Genomic DNA, 17,947 nt, shown 5'->3' with positions numbered 1-17,947 from the left:
AGTCACTTCTCTGCAGCATTTTCCATTTACAACAAGATCAATGCAGGCATTTGCACTAAACCTGATGCTGTGATTTAAATTCGTATTTCACCCACAGAGGAAAGGCCGGTATCTGCTCTGGGCAGCAGGGACAGTAGGCAGTCAGGGAACAAATCACAGCTCCCTGGTTCTTTAGCCAATTTCACCCCAGCCCAGCCCCTGGTGTAGGCTGGAGCAAGCAAAGACATCCAGGGAACCATATGCCAGATGGAGTCAGCTGGGGAGTGCTGTGTTCCTGCCACACACACCCTGTCTCCCCACCCCACTCACGGATCTGAAATCTCTGTAAGGAAATTTCATGGGTTAACTCCACTGGGCCACAAAAATGTAAACACACATCTCTGGGAGGTACATGAACAAGGTGATAGGAATGTTATAAGCATTATTGCTCTATGGGTTATATTAACAGTCCACCAACACTATCACCTCCGCCACAAGGAAAAGGCTGTGCTCTTCCTATTCTTCTCTGGGAACTGACGAGCATACAGATATGACATATACTGAAGCTCAGGTGTGATCAGTCTCAGGCAGGTTCTCAGAGTCTCATTAGCCATGTTTTCTTTAAGATTATAGCCCAGAATATTTGCACGCCCTGACTGGAAGGGCTGAAGTTTTTTGTTTTTGATCTTGGTCTTATCTATCGGCATTGGGTCCAAGAGACACAGCTCCATAAGTTCCTTTTGTCTCATTCTCAGCAGATTCACCTCCTGATCCAATTTTTCTAGCCCTATTGTCTCCTGAATTCTCCTCCAGAAGGTCCTGTTGAAGTGTTGGTAGAGCTTCCAGTCCAATGAGCACCATTCTTTTACCTTTTCCTTGCTCTCAGGTGTCATGCTTTTGATAGTGTCCTGGCTTCGGGAATTCAGCTTGAAGTAAACCACATCATCCAGCTCCCAGCCCAAAGTCTCCTTCAGCAGGACCATGGACTCATCAAAGTAATCAGTTAGCAGCATCAGCTGAAAAGCCTGTTCAATCTCTGCTAGGACACGCTGAACATAGTCCTCAGTGTCCATTGCATTGTTATCATAGCCAAAGTCAAACCACATGTAGTTCCTCGCATGAACATTATTTCTGTATTCACTCATATTGTAATATGTCCATGGAGATGCCAGAAACTCATTCACATCCTTTGACCTTCTAAATGCTGGTGTAAAAAATTTATTATAGGCATACGAGGACTCCATCAGTGAAACTGGGTTTCTCATGATGGAAAAGTAGGTGGTGGTGTTTGGCATTACTTTTCGGACCTGTTTATAAGGAGACAGCACAATGTGGCCATTAATGTATCTCTTGCTTATGCATAGGAGAGGTTTTGTGATACAAAAATGGCTCCTACTTGACTTTAAGGGTAAACAGGCCAAAAGAACAAGCATAGTGTAGATCATTTGCAGGGGGTTAAAACAGTCACGGTGGGAAAGTCTAAGTACAAGCACTGTACTGACAGGTTGTAGGCAACTGGTCCAGTTCTCTCTCTGTGCTAGGAAGGCTTGCCAGCATTGCTGTACTGGTATAGCTAAACCAGCATACATGGCCCTTGGCCACTCACTGTAGTAAGCATATGGAAGCGGAGCTTTCTCATTCCTGTTAGGGCTGAGTGAATAGTTTGGCATGTTATGATGGGCTGCATGAGGGGTTTTCTGGCTGAACAATCACAGAGGGGTATCGTACCTGAGGTACCTGTGCACCCCTAAACACCATGGATGTGGGCTCAAGGCCAGCCTCACTTGGCTGATGCTGAGGGACACATTGGTTCAGGCCAGTGGTGGAGTGAAGATCCACATTTATGAAGACCCAGTGACTAGCCCAACTGCTACAGTGAGACTGTGGCTGTTATTCCAGACCATTGGCTGGAGCAGCAGCTGTGGGAAGAGGGCTGTGCAACAAACCCTGCACCCTGGCCCTTGGTGAAGGGTAGATTTCACCTCCCAAATTGCATTTTGTGCCCTCCACACAGAGTCTGAATGCTTGGGATTTATGAGCATGGAGTGGAATTCACCCCCAGTTACTCCATCAAGAAGAGAGAGAAAGACTGAGAGATCATGGCCAGGCCTAGAAGTTGACTCTCTATTTTCCAAAGCAAAGGGTCCTCCCTGAGCCAAACAAGTTAACTCCAGTCTTGTTTGTTTGTTTGTTTTATAAATAATTGTCAGTTCTAAGATTCTTAGAGGAATTGCCAGCTAATGATGGCCATTCCCCAGTACTAGTGATCTTTGTGATTGAAGGCCGATGTACTAATTCCTAACTCATAAAACATTTTACATGCCAATTGCAATGCGCTTCTTGAATGGAAAGGCCTCTGCAGAGTGATATTTAGTGCTAGCTAATAACCAGGGATCCTAGAAATCTGTTTGCCATGGAAAAAATGTGAAATTTGCATTTTTACAGAGAATCTTTAGTTTTTACATTTGTGAGAAAATAAAAACCTATACAGTGGAACCCTGATTATCTGATCTAATTGGGACCAAGGCCAGATTGGATTATAAACAATTCAGATAATCAGGAGAATGGCCAGGGCTCCAACTGCAAGCCTGCTTTAAAATTGTAAATATATCAATAAAACATTGTGTTCAACTGATACCTATATATACTGTGGCCAGGGTAACAAAAGTTCAGAATTTCATTTTAATCACAAAAAAAACATGAATTTCTATGTTTTTTTATTGGTGAATTTTGTTTTTTTTAATCATGGAAAACTAGGATCCCTGATAATAACAGCACCACAGTCATTTCACAAGATGCATACCCAACTGCTACTGTCCAGGATCTCACCTCTGGGAGGTTAAACCTCATGTGGTTGCATATGATGTTGTAGCTTTGTCCCCTGGTTTTAAATCCCTCTACAAACTGAGCCATGAAGCGATGAGGATAGCCCAGGTGGTAGTTTTGGCCAGCAGGAAGGGCTAAGGTCAGATTGTGCTTCTCTGCAAACCGGAATAGGATGTTCATGACAGTGCTGCTGGCAGTTTTGTGGGTCTTGAGAAACATCACGTTCATCTGGGGGTAACTGGGCCACAGGTACTTGGTGGAAAACCTCCACATTCTGTATGAACTTAAAGCACATGGGAAATGTTTTCTCTAGTGTTGTAATCCATTTCTTCCACCTGACAGTGCTGCTTTCCCCTGCCATTTCCTACCCTCCTGCCCCTCCCACTTTACTTTTCCAAAGCCACCAAAGTTTAACCTGAACTACCTTTCCTTGGGATAACTGGGGCCAGCTCCACACCTGGCATAAATCAGCATCACTCCATTGAACTCAGTGGGCCCATTCCCCAGCTAGTATAAATCAGCATCACTCCATTGAATTCAATGGATCCATTCCCCAGGTGGCATAAATCAGCATAGCCTCATTGAAGTCAATGGGCCACATCTCCCACTGGTGTAAATTGGCCATAGCTCTATTGAAGACCAGATCCCCAGCTGGTGTAAATAGGCATAGCTCCCTTGCAGTCAATGTGGCTATGACAATTGACACCAGCTAAAGATCCAGCACTTTGTCTGTAGTTCTAGAAACCATAGATGAGCCACACCCCTCTTCTGCCCTCATTAGCTCCAAATGCCAGTCTGCATGGCTCTTTCAGCTCCACACAACAATCATCTTATTTGTTACTGAGGGGGTTTGGAGGGGCTCTGACTTCTCCTGCTCACTCCCCTTTCTGTGTTAGTATTGTTGCAGCTACTCCTAGCTGCTGGGCGCGCTACACTGTTGATAGGTCACTTATTTAGGTGCTAGATATAGAATCAGGCCCCCAGACTTGAAAATCCTAGCCCTAGTCTCTGTGCTTAGGGCTACATTTAGCAATCCAAAAATATAAGATATGATGGATCATCTTGCTGCCCCTGCACAGACAGGGCACGTGACAAGTTCTCCTTACTCGTTCTATCACTGTAGAAAGTGGACTTACGAGGTGATGTTTACATTCATATGGAAGAATCCAGCTAGAAAGATGACTCCCAGCCAAAGAGTAACAAGCCCCAGGAGTCTGGAATGCCTGCAAAAGAAATGGAGATCCAGTGAGTCCAAAATAAAATTTAATGTCCTCCCAATTCGAGCCACACCAAATTTCCTGTCACTCTTTGTAACTGAGGGCTTGTCTACATAAACATTTTGTTTGCAGCAAGCTGGGTGTAAATCTGTCCCCCTAGCCTGCTGCATGCAACTGTCTGAGTGGACCCTGCTGACACGCATTAAAGTTCCGTTGTGCAATCTGATACGAACATCTGTCTCCACCAGTGGCCAGTGCCAGGTGCTTCAGAGGGACTGAATAGAACAGGACAATTTCTAGTGATTCACCCCTTGTCGGCCATGCCCAGTATCTGGCAGTCAGAGGAGCTACCCCACTTTGAAAAGGGAGTAGATTGAAGTGCACTAGGGAACTGCTAGTTCATGTCAGCAGGGTCCACAAGGCCACTTAGTGCATGGAAGGCCAGCGAGGGGTAGATTTACAGCCCAGCTTGTCACAAGCTAAATGTTTGTGCAGACAATCCCTTAATGGCTGTTACAGCCATAGGCGGCAGGTTATATATGTTTGCGGTGCTTGAGCACCAGGAATATTCAGGGCTGGGGGCCCTGCTCCAGCAATATTTGGAGCTGGGTGTCTCCCCCGGCCCCCATGGGTCTCCGACTCCCCCCCCCCACCCCGCCGTGTCCCTGCCTGACAGAAAGCAGCACGGCGCCTCTCCCCTGCCTGCTCCTGCTGCCGGAGTAGAACGGCTCCTGGCAGAACTGCTGTCTGCTGCCCCAGGGTCCTAATGCCCTCACCCCACACCCCAACCCTCTGTCCCAGCCCTGAGCCCCCCCACATCATGAACCCCTCATCCTCAGCCCCACAGCCCTCACCCCACACCCCAACCCTCTGCCCTAGCCCTGAGCCCCCTCCTGCATCATGAACCCCTCATCCTCAGCCCCACAGCCCTCACCCTGCACTCCCTCCTATCCCCAAACTCCCTCCCAGAGCATGCACCCCCTCCCAGAGGGTGCACCACCTGCCCTTTCCCACACACCCCTTCCCACCCCCAAACTCCCTCCCAGAGCCTGCACCTCTCACCCCTTCCTACACCCCCAGCCCAGAGCCTGCACCCAAACTCCGTCCCAAAGCCTGCACCCCTCACCCCCCTCCTGCACACCCACCCCCTGCCCCAGCCTGGAGCCTGCACCCAGCACCCAAACTCCATCCCAAAGCCTGCACCCTGCACCCTAATCTCCAGCCCAGGACCTGCACCCCAGACCTCCCCCCAAAACCCCTCCCAGAACCTTAGGCAGGTGGGGGTGGAGTTTGGGGGGGCAGGTTCTGGGCACCACCAAAATTTCTACAAACTTGCCACGCATGGTTACAGCTGCCTCCTTTCTGGCCTCTCCATGTTGTTAGATAGCGTGAGCACATCAATCAGCATCTGCCTCTCCTGCCCTGGTGTTAACTCTTGTTCTCTGCAGTAAAGCAAGAGTGCTTGTGTTTTAACAATTACATTCTTTTAATTTAAACCTCACATAACTCGAACACAACAGCAACTAGAGCCTGCTGAAATAAGCTGCAGCCAGCTGCTCTCTGACCTGCCCATGCAGGCTACACAAGTGCCAACCCAGAGCACTCAAAAATAGTCAGGCCCCCAAAATCATGTGATTGGCTTAAAAATCAAGAGGTATTTATGAAAAATACTAAATGTTGGTTCTTTTTCTTTGCTTACTGGGTCCTGAGCCATAGAGTTCTCTCGCTTCATGCTTTCAAGCTTTTCTCTGCAACCCCCAGGATACAAAACTTCCCTTTTTACAAAAGAAAGCAGAGCATCTCAGAAAAACACGCATGATCAAATCGCAAGAGTTGGCAATGGAAAGCTGATTAGAATTCCACCTTCCAAAATGAAGATGACAGACCTTTGATCTCTGCAGCTGCACCCACAACCCTCGACAACAAAGGCAGCTCCTCCACTCAGTAACTATGCTCACAAGTGGGTGATGAAGTGGGTATTCACCCACGAAAGCTTAGGCGCCAATACTTCTGTTAGTCTATAAGGTGCCACAGGATTCTTTGTCGCTTTTTACAAATCCAGACTAACACGGCTACCCCTCTGATACTATGCTCACAAGGGTTGTATCCCTGCCACTTGGTTTATTTTGCCCTTCCACACCCTCTATACATGTCATAATTTTTTTCTGTCTTTGGAGAGAAGACCAGCTCCATCGCCTCCAGTGAACCTGCCCAGATGCCTCTTTTTCTCAGCCCAGCTGAACCTGTAGGGCAATGTTCCCTCTAATGTTTCCCACCCATGTGCGGAATGAATTTTGTTATGTGCACCAATATACATCACCTCCATATTGGTTCACATAACAAAATTCACATGGCAGGGTGGGGCTGAGGAGTTTGGAGTATGGGAGGGAGCTCAGGGCTGGGGCAAAGAGTTGGAGTGCGGGGCAGTGAGGGCTCCAGCTGCGGGTGCAGGTTCTGGGGTGGTGCTGGGGATGAGGAGGTTGGGGTGCAGTGGGATTCCTCGGGGCTATGGTGGGGAGAAAGGACTCCCCCCCAGCTCTCTATCCCCACAGCAGCACTTGGGGTGCAGGATAGAGGCACCTTTCCCCCGGCCACAACAGATCCAGGCTGGGCTGGGTGGGGGCAAGGGAGAGGCGCCTGGCTGCAGCAGGGCCGGGGCTGGGTTGGGGCTGGGGGAGGGGTGCCTGTCCCCTGGCCGCAGCAGGTTCAGGGCTGGGCTGGGTTGAGGCCAGGGGAGGGGCTCCATGGCATGTCCAGGGCTTGGGGAGAGGCATTTCTTCCCACCACAGCCCTGAACGCCTGCATGGCACTTAATAGGCAGCTGTGCGGCTTAGAGGGAACTTAGCTAGGTGACATCACTCCCACAAGCCCGCTCACAAGGGGACTCATTCAGTGCTGACACACACTGCCTTTGACGTCAGCTGGGTAGCACATGGGAAGTAAGGGAGCTCTAGGTTGGTCTCCAGGATGAGGAACCACTGCTGTTCAGGAACTGTGGGGAGTGAGGGAAGTACCTCGCAATGCTCTGGGGAAACTGCTGAAGCCAAGGCCAGGGATCCAAGAGGAGCACATGTGCCTGCTGAAAATCCTGCAGCTTGTTCCGCTGCAGGGATAGGGTGAATGGGTGCGTGGAAATGCCAGCGACCCAGAACTTCACCTCGGAGCTCTGGCAGTCACCTTATGGCAGTGGGCTGGCTGGGGGAGACTGCGTTCTAACCTAAGCTATAGGGCCAAATCCTCCAATGGTACAAACTGACACAGCTCTCCTGAAGTCACCTAGACAGTCTCCCCTGGTGTCAAAGGGGCTGTGCTAACTTACACCAACTGAAGATCCAGCCTGTTGCAAATAATATGTGACTAATTTTGTCTGGTTGTTGGCAAATCACTATGACAAACTTTACACTTTAGACACAAGTTATTCCTGTGTGCCTGTTTCAGCGTAGGTACATCAAATAGACTGTTATTCTGAAACACATGGGTCCAGACCCATCCCTGGTGTAGCTCTGCTTACTTCAGTGGAGTAACATCAGGAATGTATTGGCCCTGACTGCATCAAACTATGTGTGATTACAAGGCAGTGTGTAGGTTTGGATGTCCACACCTCCGGAAGCTGCTTAGAATTTTTCTGTCTTATACCAGGCTCCTTCAAAGCAGGCCCAAGGCTTGAGAGTCAAACCATGGTAAATTGAAGTTTTAATAGAAACCAACTGAGCTATCAGAGTGCAAAAACATGGTGAAATTCTTCATTGTGGTCATTTATGAGATAACCAAACTCAGGCAAACCTAACACCCAAGACCATCTCTGGTCTGAGAACAAGCAGGAGAAATGTCACAAAGGCCATCTCAATTGTTTCCAATTACTGAACCCCAGATCTCCAGAGCTATGCCAAGAAATGTGGACAAATGGCGAGAGTCCAGAGAAGAGCTACAAAAATGATCAGAGGTTTAGAAAACATGACCATTGAGGAAATGTTAAAGGAACTGGACATGATTAGTCCAGAGAAGAGAAGGCTGGGGTGGGAGAGCTGGGTGGGGGAAAGAGGGGACCCTGACAACAGTCTTCAACTATGTAAAAAGTTGTTATAAAGAAGACTGTGATCATGGCCATTCAGCACTATGGACCTCCACTATCTACACGTATTACTGTTGCTCAATTGTCCTCCATGTCCACTGAAGGTAGGACACAAATATGACACTGACCTAGCAGGCACCAGCTCATGCCAAGGTCCCCGTGGCTCAGCTGAATACTGCCAGATACATAACTGGACTCTGTCTGGCTCACCTGGAGGTTTGCATTGGTAGGACAGGTATTAGAATGATAAGAAAGTGTTTCGTGTCTGGACTCTATCGAATGCTTGTGAGTTGCTGCCTACATTAAGCCCACGTGTAATATCTGTAATGTAATATTTGTGCAGGTGAAGCATGAGCAGGCTTAATAATTTTGGTTGGATGTACTCTGGAGATTTCATCACAAAACATACTTTTTAATTAAAGATTAATCTTTAATTCCTGAGACTCCAAGACTATCCTGGAGGACTGGCAAACCTAAGCATGAGCCTCTGTGACTAAATGAATCACCACACAAGAAACTGTTACGCCCCTTCCAAAAGAGGAGACCCAGCAATACCAGACCAGCTCTGGGTGGATCTTACAACTGGAAACTCCCTACATCTGGATTGCGAAATTGTCAACAAAAGGACTAAAAGCTCATTGTTCTGCTCCCCTCCCCATGAAGATAAATCACAGGAATGGACTCTTCCCATCAGCTGAGAGCACATGGCAGAAGGGAGATGAAACCCCCCAACAAAAGGACCTAAGGATCTCTATGCTGCTTGGGCTCTGGGGATATGTCTACACTGCAAAGAAAAACCCACAGCTGGCCCATGCCAGCTGACTTGGGCTCACAGAACTCAGGCTAAAGGGCTGTTTCATTGCTGTATAGACTTATGGGCTTGGGCTGGATCCTGGGCTCTAGGACCCTGTGAAATCTACACTGCAATTAAGCAGCCTCGCAGCCTGAGCCCTGCAAACCTGAGTCAGCTGGCACAGGCGAGCCGTGGGTTTTTCTTTGCAGTATAGACAGACCCTAGGGGGACAAGGAGTTTCCTAGGCATAAGAAAGAGATTGAGAATCCATATTCACTTGCTTTAACCTCATAAATAACTCTATTTTCCTATTTAATTAATCTTCATATAATTTATTATAGGATTTGCTGCAAGTATTGTCTTGATGTGAGACCTAAGGCACAATTGACCTGGGGTAAGTGACTGATCCTTTGGGATTGGGAGTAACCTGAATATTGCTGTGATTCTTTGTCTTAAGGGCCATCTATCACAGAAACATGGTGACAAGACAGACAGGAGTATCCAAGAGGGCTATCTGTGACTGTGTTTAAGGCTGTTAATGCACCTGAGGAGTTTGCACTTGGTGAGTTGGTTGGTGAAATCTAAGTTTAGAACTCACGACCAACTTGGGGTTTGTGCTCTATTATTTTTAACAGTCTGCCCAGAGGTTGGTACTCCTGGTCTTGTGCCACCTTGGAAGCCTCACAATTAAGTAATCAGCTTAGTTTGCAGCAAGGGAGATTTAGGCTACCTGATAATTAAGCAGTGGAAGAGGTTACCTAAGGAGGCTGTGGAAACCCTGTTATTGCAGGTTTTTAAGAACAGGCTAGACAAACACCTACAGGGATGGTCTAGGTATATTTAATCCTACCTCAGCACAGAGGGATGGATTAGATGATTTCTTGAGATCCCTTCCAGCCCTACATTTCAATGAGCTTCTGCAGCATGAACTAAAGGATCCTCCAGCTGGGTGCTGTAGAAGAGTCAAGTCATTGGTGGATCAGTCCCAGAGGCAGGGGTGGCTCTATGTATTTTGCCACCCCAAGCACGGCAGGCAGGCGGCTTTCAGCAACATGCCTACGGGAGGTCCACTGGTAACGCAGATTCAGCGGCATGCCTGCGGGAGGTCTGCTTGTAACGCGGATTCGGCTGCATGCCCGCGGGAGGTCCGCCGGTCCTGCGCCTTCAGAGCACCCGCTGCCAAATTGCCGCCAAAGCCATGGGACTGGTGGACCTCTCGCAGGCATGCTGCCGAAGGCTCCCTGACTGCTGCCCTCATGGCGTCCAGCAGGTCGCCCCTCACGGCTTGCCACCCCAGGTACGAGCTTGGTGCGCTGGTGCCTGGAGCCGCCCCTGCCCAGAGGGGCCACACAACACTGAGCGATGGGCTATAAAAGCACTTGAAAACAGGGGTCTAGCTGAAAGTGCCTTCCCTGCCAAAACTATAGCGCCGAACTCTGATATTCTGATATTTCAAATATTATATGTAAATGTTAAAAAAAGAATTTGGACAAACTTTTGACCCTTTGGATCAAAGTGGAAGGAAACAGCAGCTTCAGAGACATGTGACAAAATTACACTGTGATTTAATTTAAAATATTCCTTAAAGGCTGCTTTCCCAGCTTTGCACCCACACCTGGATCCCAGCAAGGAACAGCCAGGTCACAATTAATCTCTGGCCCTGGATCAAGCCAGGGCTGAGCTCAGAGACATATGAACTATTTACACAGCTTAGCCAACACGTTCACTAACGTTTCCTATAAAACTATTGCTTGATCATACCCCCATGATCACTTCTTTGCCCCTTGCTGTCTTCTTACCTCCAAGAGCATACTAGGCTTTTCATGCTGTCTCCAACTTCACCACAGTGAGCTTGAATGAGTGTCCTTTGCAAACCAGCCAAATACACTTCCCTCTCGTTCCAGCTCCCCTAGTGTCTCGTGTTAGTGCCACTATTTCTAGCAATCAATCACATCTATAAAAGGCTGGGACGGGCTGGGACAAAGGGAGTGGCTACGTGTCCACTGGGTGCAAATGCAAATGGCTACGTGTTCACTGGGTGCAAGAGGAGCTTTGAGATGACACTGCCGATACACAGGAGAACAAGAGACAGGTGCAAACCCTCGTCCCATACCTGGGAGTTCATGCATCAGGAGGCAGATATGGGAAAACCATCAGTGAGAGTCTCATGATTTTTGTAATCTTGAAGGGAAGCCACACGCACGCACATAGCTCAGAGTGGGAGAATTATGACTCCATCTTCTTCCTGGCAGCGAAGAGTAAGGCTCCAGTCAGGGGCGGCTCTAGGCATTTTGCCGCCCCAAACACGGCAGGCAGGCTGCCTTCGGCGGCTTGCCTGCGGGAGGTCCTCAGTCCCGCGAATTCAGCGGCAGCTTGTGGTAGGTCCGCTGAAGCCGCGGGACCAGCGGACCCTCCGCAGGCATGCCGCTGAAGGCAGCCTGCCTGCCACTCTCGCGGAGCCCAGCAGAGCGCCCCCTGTGGCTTGCCGCCCCAAGCACGCACTTGGCATGCTGGTGCCTGGAGCTGCCCCTGGCTCCAGTCCTGGCACTGGAGGACAAGGAGGGAATTGCAATTGTTGCCCGTTGATGGTTGTATATTATCTCTGTATATTTTTGTACACACAGTTACACAGCCTGGGTCTAACTGTCGGTCACATTTTGCTGTATTACACCTCCGGTTTTTGTTGGCCTCGCACATGTATGTAACCCTTCTGCCAGGTGATGTTGGCAGCAAAAAGGTGCAGGTTCAAACACCTAGGGGTTCCTCTTAAAATTAACAAACTGTACCAGCCTGAACCTCCACCCAAAAACGTGGGGGAAAAACATCTTGCCACAAGGTAGATTTTTTTTCCCCTTCCCCTTTATCTGATTTGTGTCCAAGGAGTGAATCCTCACTGCTAAGGACCTATATGCCATTGGCCTCCCACTACAGGCAGCTCTTTGCTAAATGAAAGGGGGGGATGGTCCTGTTATTGAGGAGAACTTTCCTGACTTCTGCACTACCCTGTTAGAATGGGCTAGTGAAAGGATCTGAGTCCTTGTTCCCACTTCCATTACCCAGAGGCCTGCCTGACCTTGAGGACTCCCCTTCTGCTCTCCTGAGCAGCAGGGTCCTTGTAACCCCAAAAAGGCTGGGCCCAGGATTCCTGGGAGGCTGAACCCCAAGTCTCATCATGGTCACTTAGGATTCAGGCCAGTGGTGGGGTGAAGATCCACATTTATGAAGACCCAGTTGTGACATTGCAGTCTATATAATTTTATTAAAATATGCTAATGAGTAAATATAATGTAACTGGAATATGCTTCATGCAAAAGGTCTCTTGTAAGTTATCATTACAAAGCTTATAATCTACTGAGTGTGATCATCCTATTTGTGTATAAATGTATCACTCTTGTAACTGAAACTAGAAATATGGAATATAACTCTGAGGGCCTATTGTAATTATGCAAAGTGTGTGCCATTAATGGTGGTTTGAAATTTTGATGGCTCCCATTAACCAGGACAATTGTCTGCAGATGGGTGTGTTTTACCTGTAAGTCTTCCTGTATATGTGTGTGCTGGCATGTGGGCAATGAAGTCTTGCAGTGAGGTGATCATGTCACCTGAACTAGAATCCATCTTTAACCTGGTGTCTTTCTATTGAGAAGGAGGGGATGGGAACCCAGAGAAGGACAAAAGGATTCCTGCTTTATGCAAAAGATATATAAAGGGGTGGAACAGAACAAAGGGAGGAGAGGAGCCATCATGAAGAATCCCCTAGCTACCACCTGAGCTGGAACAAGAGCTTTACCAGGGAAAAGAATTGTGCCCAGGCCTGGGAGGTGTCCAGTCTGAGGAAAAAAACTTACTGAAGCATCTCTGAGGGTGAGATTATCTGTATTCAGTTTGATTAGACATAGATTTGCACATTTTATTTTATTTTGCTTGGTGACTTACTTTGTTCTGTCTGTTATTACTTGGAACCCCTTAAATCTTACTTTCTGTATTTAATAAAATCACTGTTTACTTATGAATTGACCCAGAGTATGTATTAATACCTGGGGGAGCAAACAGCTGTGCATATCTCTCTATCAGTGTTACAAAGGGCGAACAATTTATAAGTTTACCCTGCATACGCTTTATACAGGGTAAAACGGATTTATTTGGGTTTAGACCCCATTCGGAGTTGGGCAGCTAAGTGTTAAAGAGGAACACTTCTGTTAGCTGCTTTCAGGTAAACCTGCAGCACTGGGGCAAGTAATTCAGACCCTGGGTCTTTGTTGGCACAGATGGGAGCATCTGGCTCATCAAGACAGGGTGCTGGGGTTCCGGGCCGGGAGGGAAGGCAGGGCTAGAAGTAGTCTTGGCACATCAGGTGGCAGCTCCCAATGGGGTTTCTGTGATCCAACCCGTCACACCAGTGACTTGCCCAACTGCTACAGTGAGACTGTGGTTGTTATTCCAGACTATTGGTGGGAAGAGCACTGTGCAACAAACCCTGCACCCTGGCCCTTGGTGAAGGGTGGATTTCACCTCCCAAATTGCTCCTTGTGCCCTCCACAGCAAGAAACAGGAAAAAAAATAAAGAAAAAATGGGAAAGGTTAAAACAGTGGCTCTCAACCTTCCCAGACTACTGTACCCCTTTCTGGAGTCTGATTTGTCTTGCATACCCCCAAGTTTCATCTCACTTAAAAACCACTTGCTTACAAAATCAGACATAAAAATACAAACGTGTCACAGCACACTAGTACTGAAACATTGTTACTGCCTCATTTTATCATATAATTATCAAATACATCAATTGGAATATAAATATTATACTTTCATTTCAGTATGATACTTGAGCCTGTTTTCACTTGTGAGCCTTGTCTGAAGCCCAGGCCCTGCTGCCCAGGGCTGAAGCATGTAACTTAGCTTTGCAGAGATTCTGTGGCATGTGGCCTGGGGTAACTTCCCTACTTGCCCCCCCCATGGCCAACCCTGCACTTGTGACCCCCCCGCTAAACCTGTCCTGTGACCCGCACTCAGGGTCACAATCCCAGGTTGAGAAACACCAATCTAGATGAGTTGAGTAGCCACTGGAAGACCTCGCATACCCCAAGGGGTACGCGTACCCATGGTTGAGAACCACTGGGTTAAAGTAACAAGGACCCCGCCTGTGGGGACACCACAACCAGCCATCTCTGGGACGTAAGGGAAGGTCACAGTCTGTTCCTCACCCATCCCAGGCCTCCCCACAGGCCCTGGCTATGCTGCAGTGACACCATGAGTCAGACCCAGTTCTGGCGGTGGCCAGAAGCCCTCAGGCACTAGGTGGCAGTGACCCCTCTCCCCAGTGTCGCCCCTCTTATTGGGATCATGTCCCCCCTCTGGGGCCAGCTCCAGCTGTTTTGCTGCCTCAAGTGGTGAAGTGAGGGGGAAAAAAAAGATAAAGCCGATCGGCAGCAGCTCAATCGCACCGCTTCATTCTTCGGCGGCAATTCGGCGGCAGCTCAAAGAGGAAGAGAGGGATTGAGGGACCCACTGCCAAATTGCCGTTGAAGACCCAGACATGCCGCCCCTTTCCATTGGCCGCCCCAAGCACCTGCTTCCTTCGCTGCTGCCTGGAGCCAGCCCTGCTGGCCTGCAAGGCCTGTTGTCCAGCAACGTCTCCCTGTGCTGGGCCCCCTGCCAAGGGCCCCCCTCACGCTCTGCAGCTGCTAGCCATACTCGGCTCCGGTGTTACTTGTGGCACAGCCAGTGTCTGCTCCCCAGCTCTGGGCCCACAGCACCCGCTGTAGCTGAACCCTAGCTCCCCATCGACGCAGCTGGTCTGTGCTGTGCCAGCTCCTGGCTCTGGGCCCTGGTCGGCTCCAGCTCCACCTCCTCTGGCTCAGTGCTGCTGCTCTGCCCCCAGCTCAGCCCTGGCTGCTGCTTTCCCCTTAGCTCTGTCCTACTCTGGCTCAGTCAGCTCCTGCTCACACATAGGACTGGTCCTGGGCTCCTGACTTCCTCATTGGTCTATCTGCCATGTCAATCAGGCTGACCTGGAGCGTTGGCCTCTCCCGATTGGCCCTGGAGACTGTCAGTCTTGGGATCTTGATTTCTCTTCTTCCCTTCCCCTTTCTTTTGGTACTGGGAGAGAGCCCACTAAGTTTCCAGCAGCCCGCTGACATAAAGGCACAGAGTGCAAGGCCAGAGCTGAGTGACCTCTGGGAAGGATCACCTTAGCCAGCCCACTGGAGCTGAACTCACAACATCGGGGACCCCAGGGTTAAGTGGTGGAGCCTCTGGACTGGCCCCAGACCCTGGTGAGAGGGGGGCAGGGACAGCATCAATGTGATAAGTGATGCTATAGCGGTTCTTCACTGCAGTTTCAGAGGGCAACAACAGCTGAGTGGACAGGGAGACAGCAAGAGTTACCACAGAGATGAAAGATGACGTAGCAGTAGCAGCCAGGTGTCTCTTCATGGTAACCAGTGGCACTTCCCCGAGGGGCTGGAGCCAGGCCTACCTGAGCTCACTCCTGGACTCTGGGACTTTGCTACCCTTTGAGAACAAACCGTGAGTAGGGGGCAACAGAGGAGGAAAGGGAAAAGTGATATGTTCAAGGGACCTTTGTTCGTCAGCTGTTCACACCAACAGGTGAGGAAACTGAGTCAAATGAGTACTGCCCTAGATACTGTGGGGATGGGTGTTCTACTTATTATTCATATCATCATATTGTTGATGTATTGTTGCTGTGTTTTCCCACATTCATGCTGTGTCGCTTAATACATTTTCTTTGTTTCATATGCAGATTCCATGCTTGAGAGAGGGGTAAGGATGCCCAGGGAAGATATTTCGTTTTCTCAGGTTTCTGGGCTGGGACTGAAGCAGGTGCTGTTAGTTAATTTCAAGAGGATCCCTTAGATATTTGAACCTGGACCTTTTTGCTGCCCACACCTGGCAGAAGAGTTGTACATGGATGTTTCTATTTTGTTGCTTATTTGTTTGGAGACTGTTACAGACCATGACTCAAGAAATCCTGGACTTTATTCTGGGTTAATGCACAAGAATTCTCCCTTTCTTTCAGTGTTGTGGCCATCCCCATGCACTTTTCCATGAGTCCACTTTTTAAGTCTGTCACAGGAGTAATTGCGTTATAACCTTCAGTAACAGATTTAGTTACCTCAGATGGTGCATGCAGCAAGAAGCATTCTATCCTGTGAGCGAAGGGCGGTGTATTCAGAGACCCAAAACCAGGGCCGCCCAGAGGACTCAGGGGGCCTGGGGCAAAGCAATTTCAGGGGTCTCTTCCATAAAAAAAAGTTGCAATACTATAGAATACTATAGTCTCATGGGGGGGCCCTGTTTGGCCCGGGGCCATGGGCAAACTGCCCCACTTGCCCCCCCCCCCCCTTCGGCAGCCCTGCCCAAAACCGGAGCTGTAAGTCTTGACAAAAACTTGTATTAGGAAAATAAAACTGGGGGTTGAATTGCTGAATCGCAATCCTCTAGCAACTCCTTCCTCTCTCTTCCTAGCCCAGGGCAAGCTGTACATCCATTCTGCCACCAAGCTCTACAATCAGACACAGGCAGAAAAGCACTGATCGCCAGGGGGGGACAAGTGGGGCAACTTGCCCCAGGCCCCGGGCCCCGCAGGGTCCCTCACGAGAGTATTTTGGGAGCCCTGGAGCGGGGTCCTTGACTCGCTCTGGTGGCCCCAGAAAACTCTCACGGGGCACAGGCCCCTGGAGCTTCTTCCGCTCCAGGTCTTCGGTGGCAATTCGGCAGCGGGGGGTCCTTTCACTCCTGGACCCACCGCCGAAGTGCCGGGTCTTCGGCAGCAATTCGGCGGCCGTGGGTCTTCGGGGCACTTCGGCAGCGGGTAGCAGAGCGGAAGAACCCCTGCCGCCAAATTACCACCAAAGACCCCAGGCCCCCTGAATCCTCTGGGTGGCCCTGCTGCTCGCTGCATGCACCATTAGCCTTGCCAAATCTGTGCAAAGTTCCTGCAGCCCCAAAGTCTGTGGTGGATCTCTGCCAGCCAGGTTTGCTCCTCACCCTTCTCTAAGGGCTACACTTACCTGGAAAGAACAGTCAGCGTGAGAAGCTATTTCTGCATATACCCTGCACCAGGCAGTGATATCTTTTAAAAAGGCCACAAAGCAGAATTTTAAACCTTAAGTCTCACAGGGTGAGAAAAAGGGAGGTGGGAGTGAGTGGAGAAAACAAAAAATCTGCTCTGGAAAGTAGAGACAACAACCACCCAGTTTGCAAAAAGCAAAGCAGGGTGGCTTCTTGTCATTGCACTATCACAGGCTTTTCACAGATCTGCATTATGTGATATTGAGCTGTTATGTCTCTGTAACCCAGGCAAAGCAATGCTATAATCTGTCTGTTTGTCATGACAATGAGTGAGTCACTTTTTCTCTTCCACTTCATTATGACATTTCACAGATTCTCAGTTCAACCAGTGATTTGTACCAAAGGCCCTGTTTGTTGCAGAGGCGGTACTCTACAGACAGCACATGTAATGTGGCCAGACCCATCACTGGTGTAAATCAGCACAGCTCCGTGGCGGAGCCATGCCAATCTCACTCATAATCTGATCCCACGGTCCACCCTTGGTTAAAAATTATATGCTGGTCTGGTTACTAGAATGCCCTAGTGGTGGTGATAGAGTTTGAGTCTTGAGTAGATTTAACATGAATTTTCAAGGAATAGACATTTCTTCCAAGACTATTGTCTTTCAGATTCCCCAATTCCTGTTTCAAGAGTTTGACTAAATATTCCACCTCCCAAAGGGGTCACTGCCACCAGCATGGATTAAAGCATCCCTGAGGCTACTCTAACTGGCCGAGAGGAGGGAAGCAGAAGATGGTACAAGCATAGACCTGGTCTTCTCCTAGTTTACACAGAAACCTGTAAGATTAATTTATATGCACATGATGTCTTACTCCACGTAACTGTTGCAGAGATCATTGTTGGCCATAACAGACCCAGTTTCTGCCACTCTTGAGCTGCAAGATTAAATTCTCTATATCTCATTATCAGATACATTTTCAAAGACAATGAACCAAATATTTACCTTTTGCTTAGCACCATCAGGCTCTCTA

General features: G+C 48.9%; 1 protein-coding gene across 1 annotated transcript in view; it reads right to left on the bottom strand.

The window, feature by feature from the left end:
* Positions 1-361: 361 nt before the first annotated feature.
* LOC123377558 (galactose-3-O-sulfotransferase 2-like) overlaps positions 362-17,947 on the bottom strand; it is a 54,754-nt gene continuing 37,168 nt past the window's right edge. Inside the window, exons 3-5 of the mRNA XM_045030604.1 lie at positions 3,942-4,131; positions 2,809-3,088; positions 362-1,286 (exon numbers count right to left, since the gene is read on the bottom strand). Of these exons, the coding sequence (XP_044886539.1) occupies positions 462-1,286; positions 2,809-3,088; positions 3,942-4,131 (1,295 nt within the window). The 3' untranslated portion in view covers positions 362-461. The remainder of the gene's footprint in view (positions 1,287-2,808; positions 3,089-3,941; positions 4,132-17,947) is intronic.

This window comes from Mauremys mutica, chromosome 9 (assembly GCF_020497125.1).
Source record: "Mauremys mutica isolate MM-2020 ecotype Southern chromosome 9, ASM2049712v1, whole genome shotgun sequence".
Classification (NCBI taxonomy): Eukaryota; Metazoa; Chordata; order Testudines; family Geoemydidae; genus Mauremys; species Mauremys mutica.
This window is presented reverse-complemented; position numbering and strand designations above follow the sequence as displayed.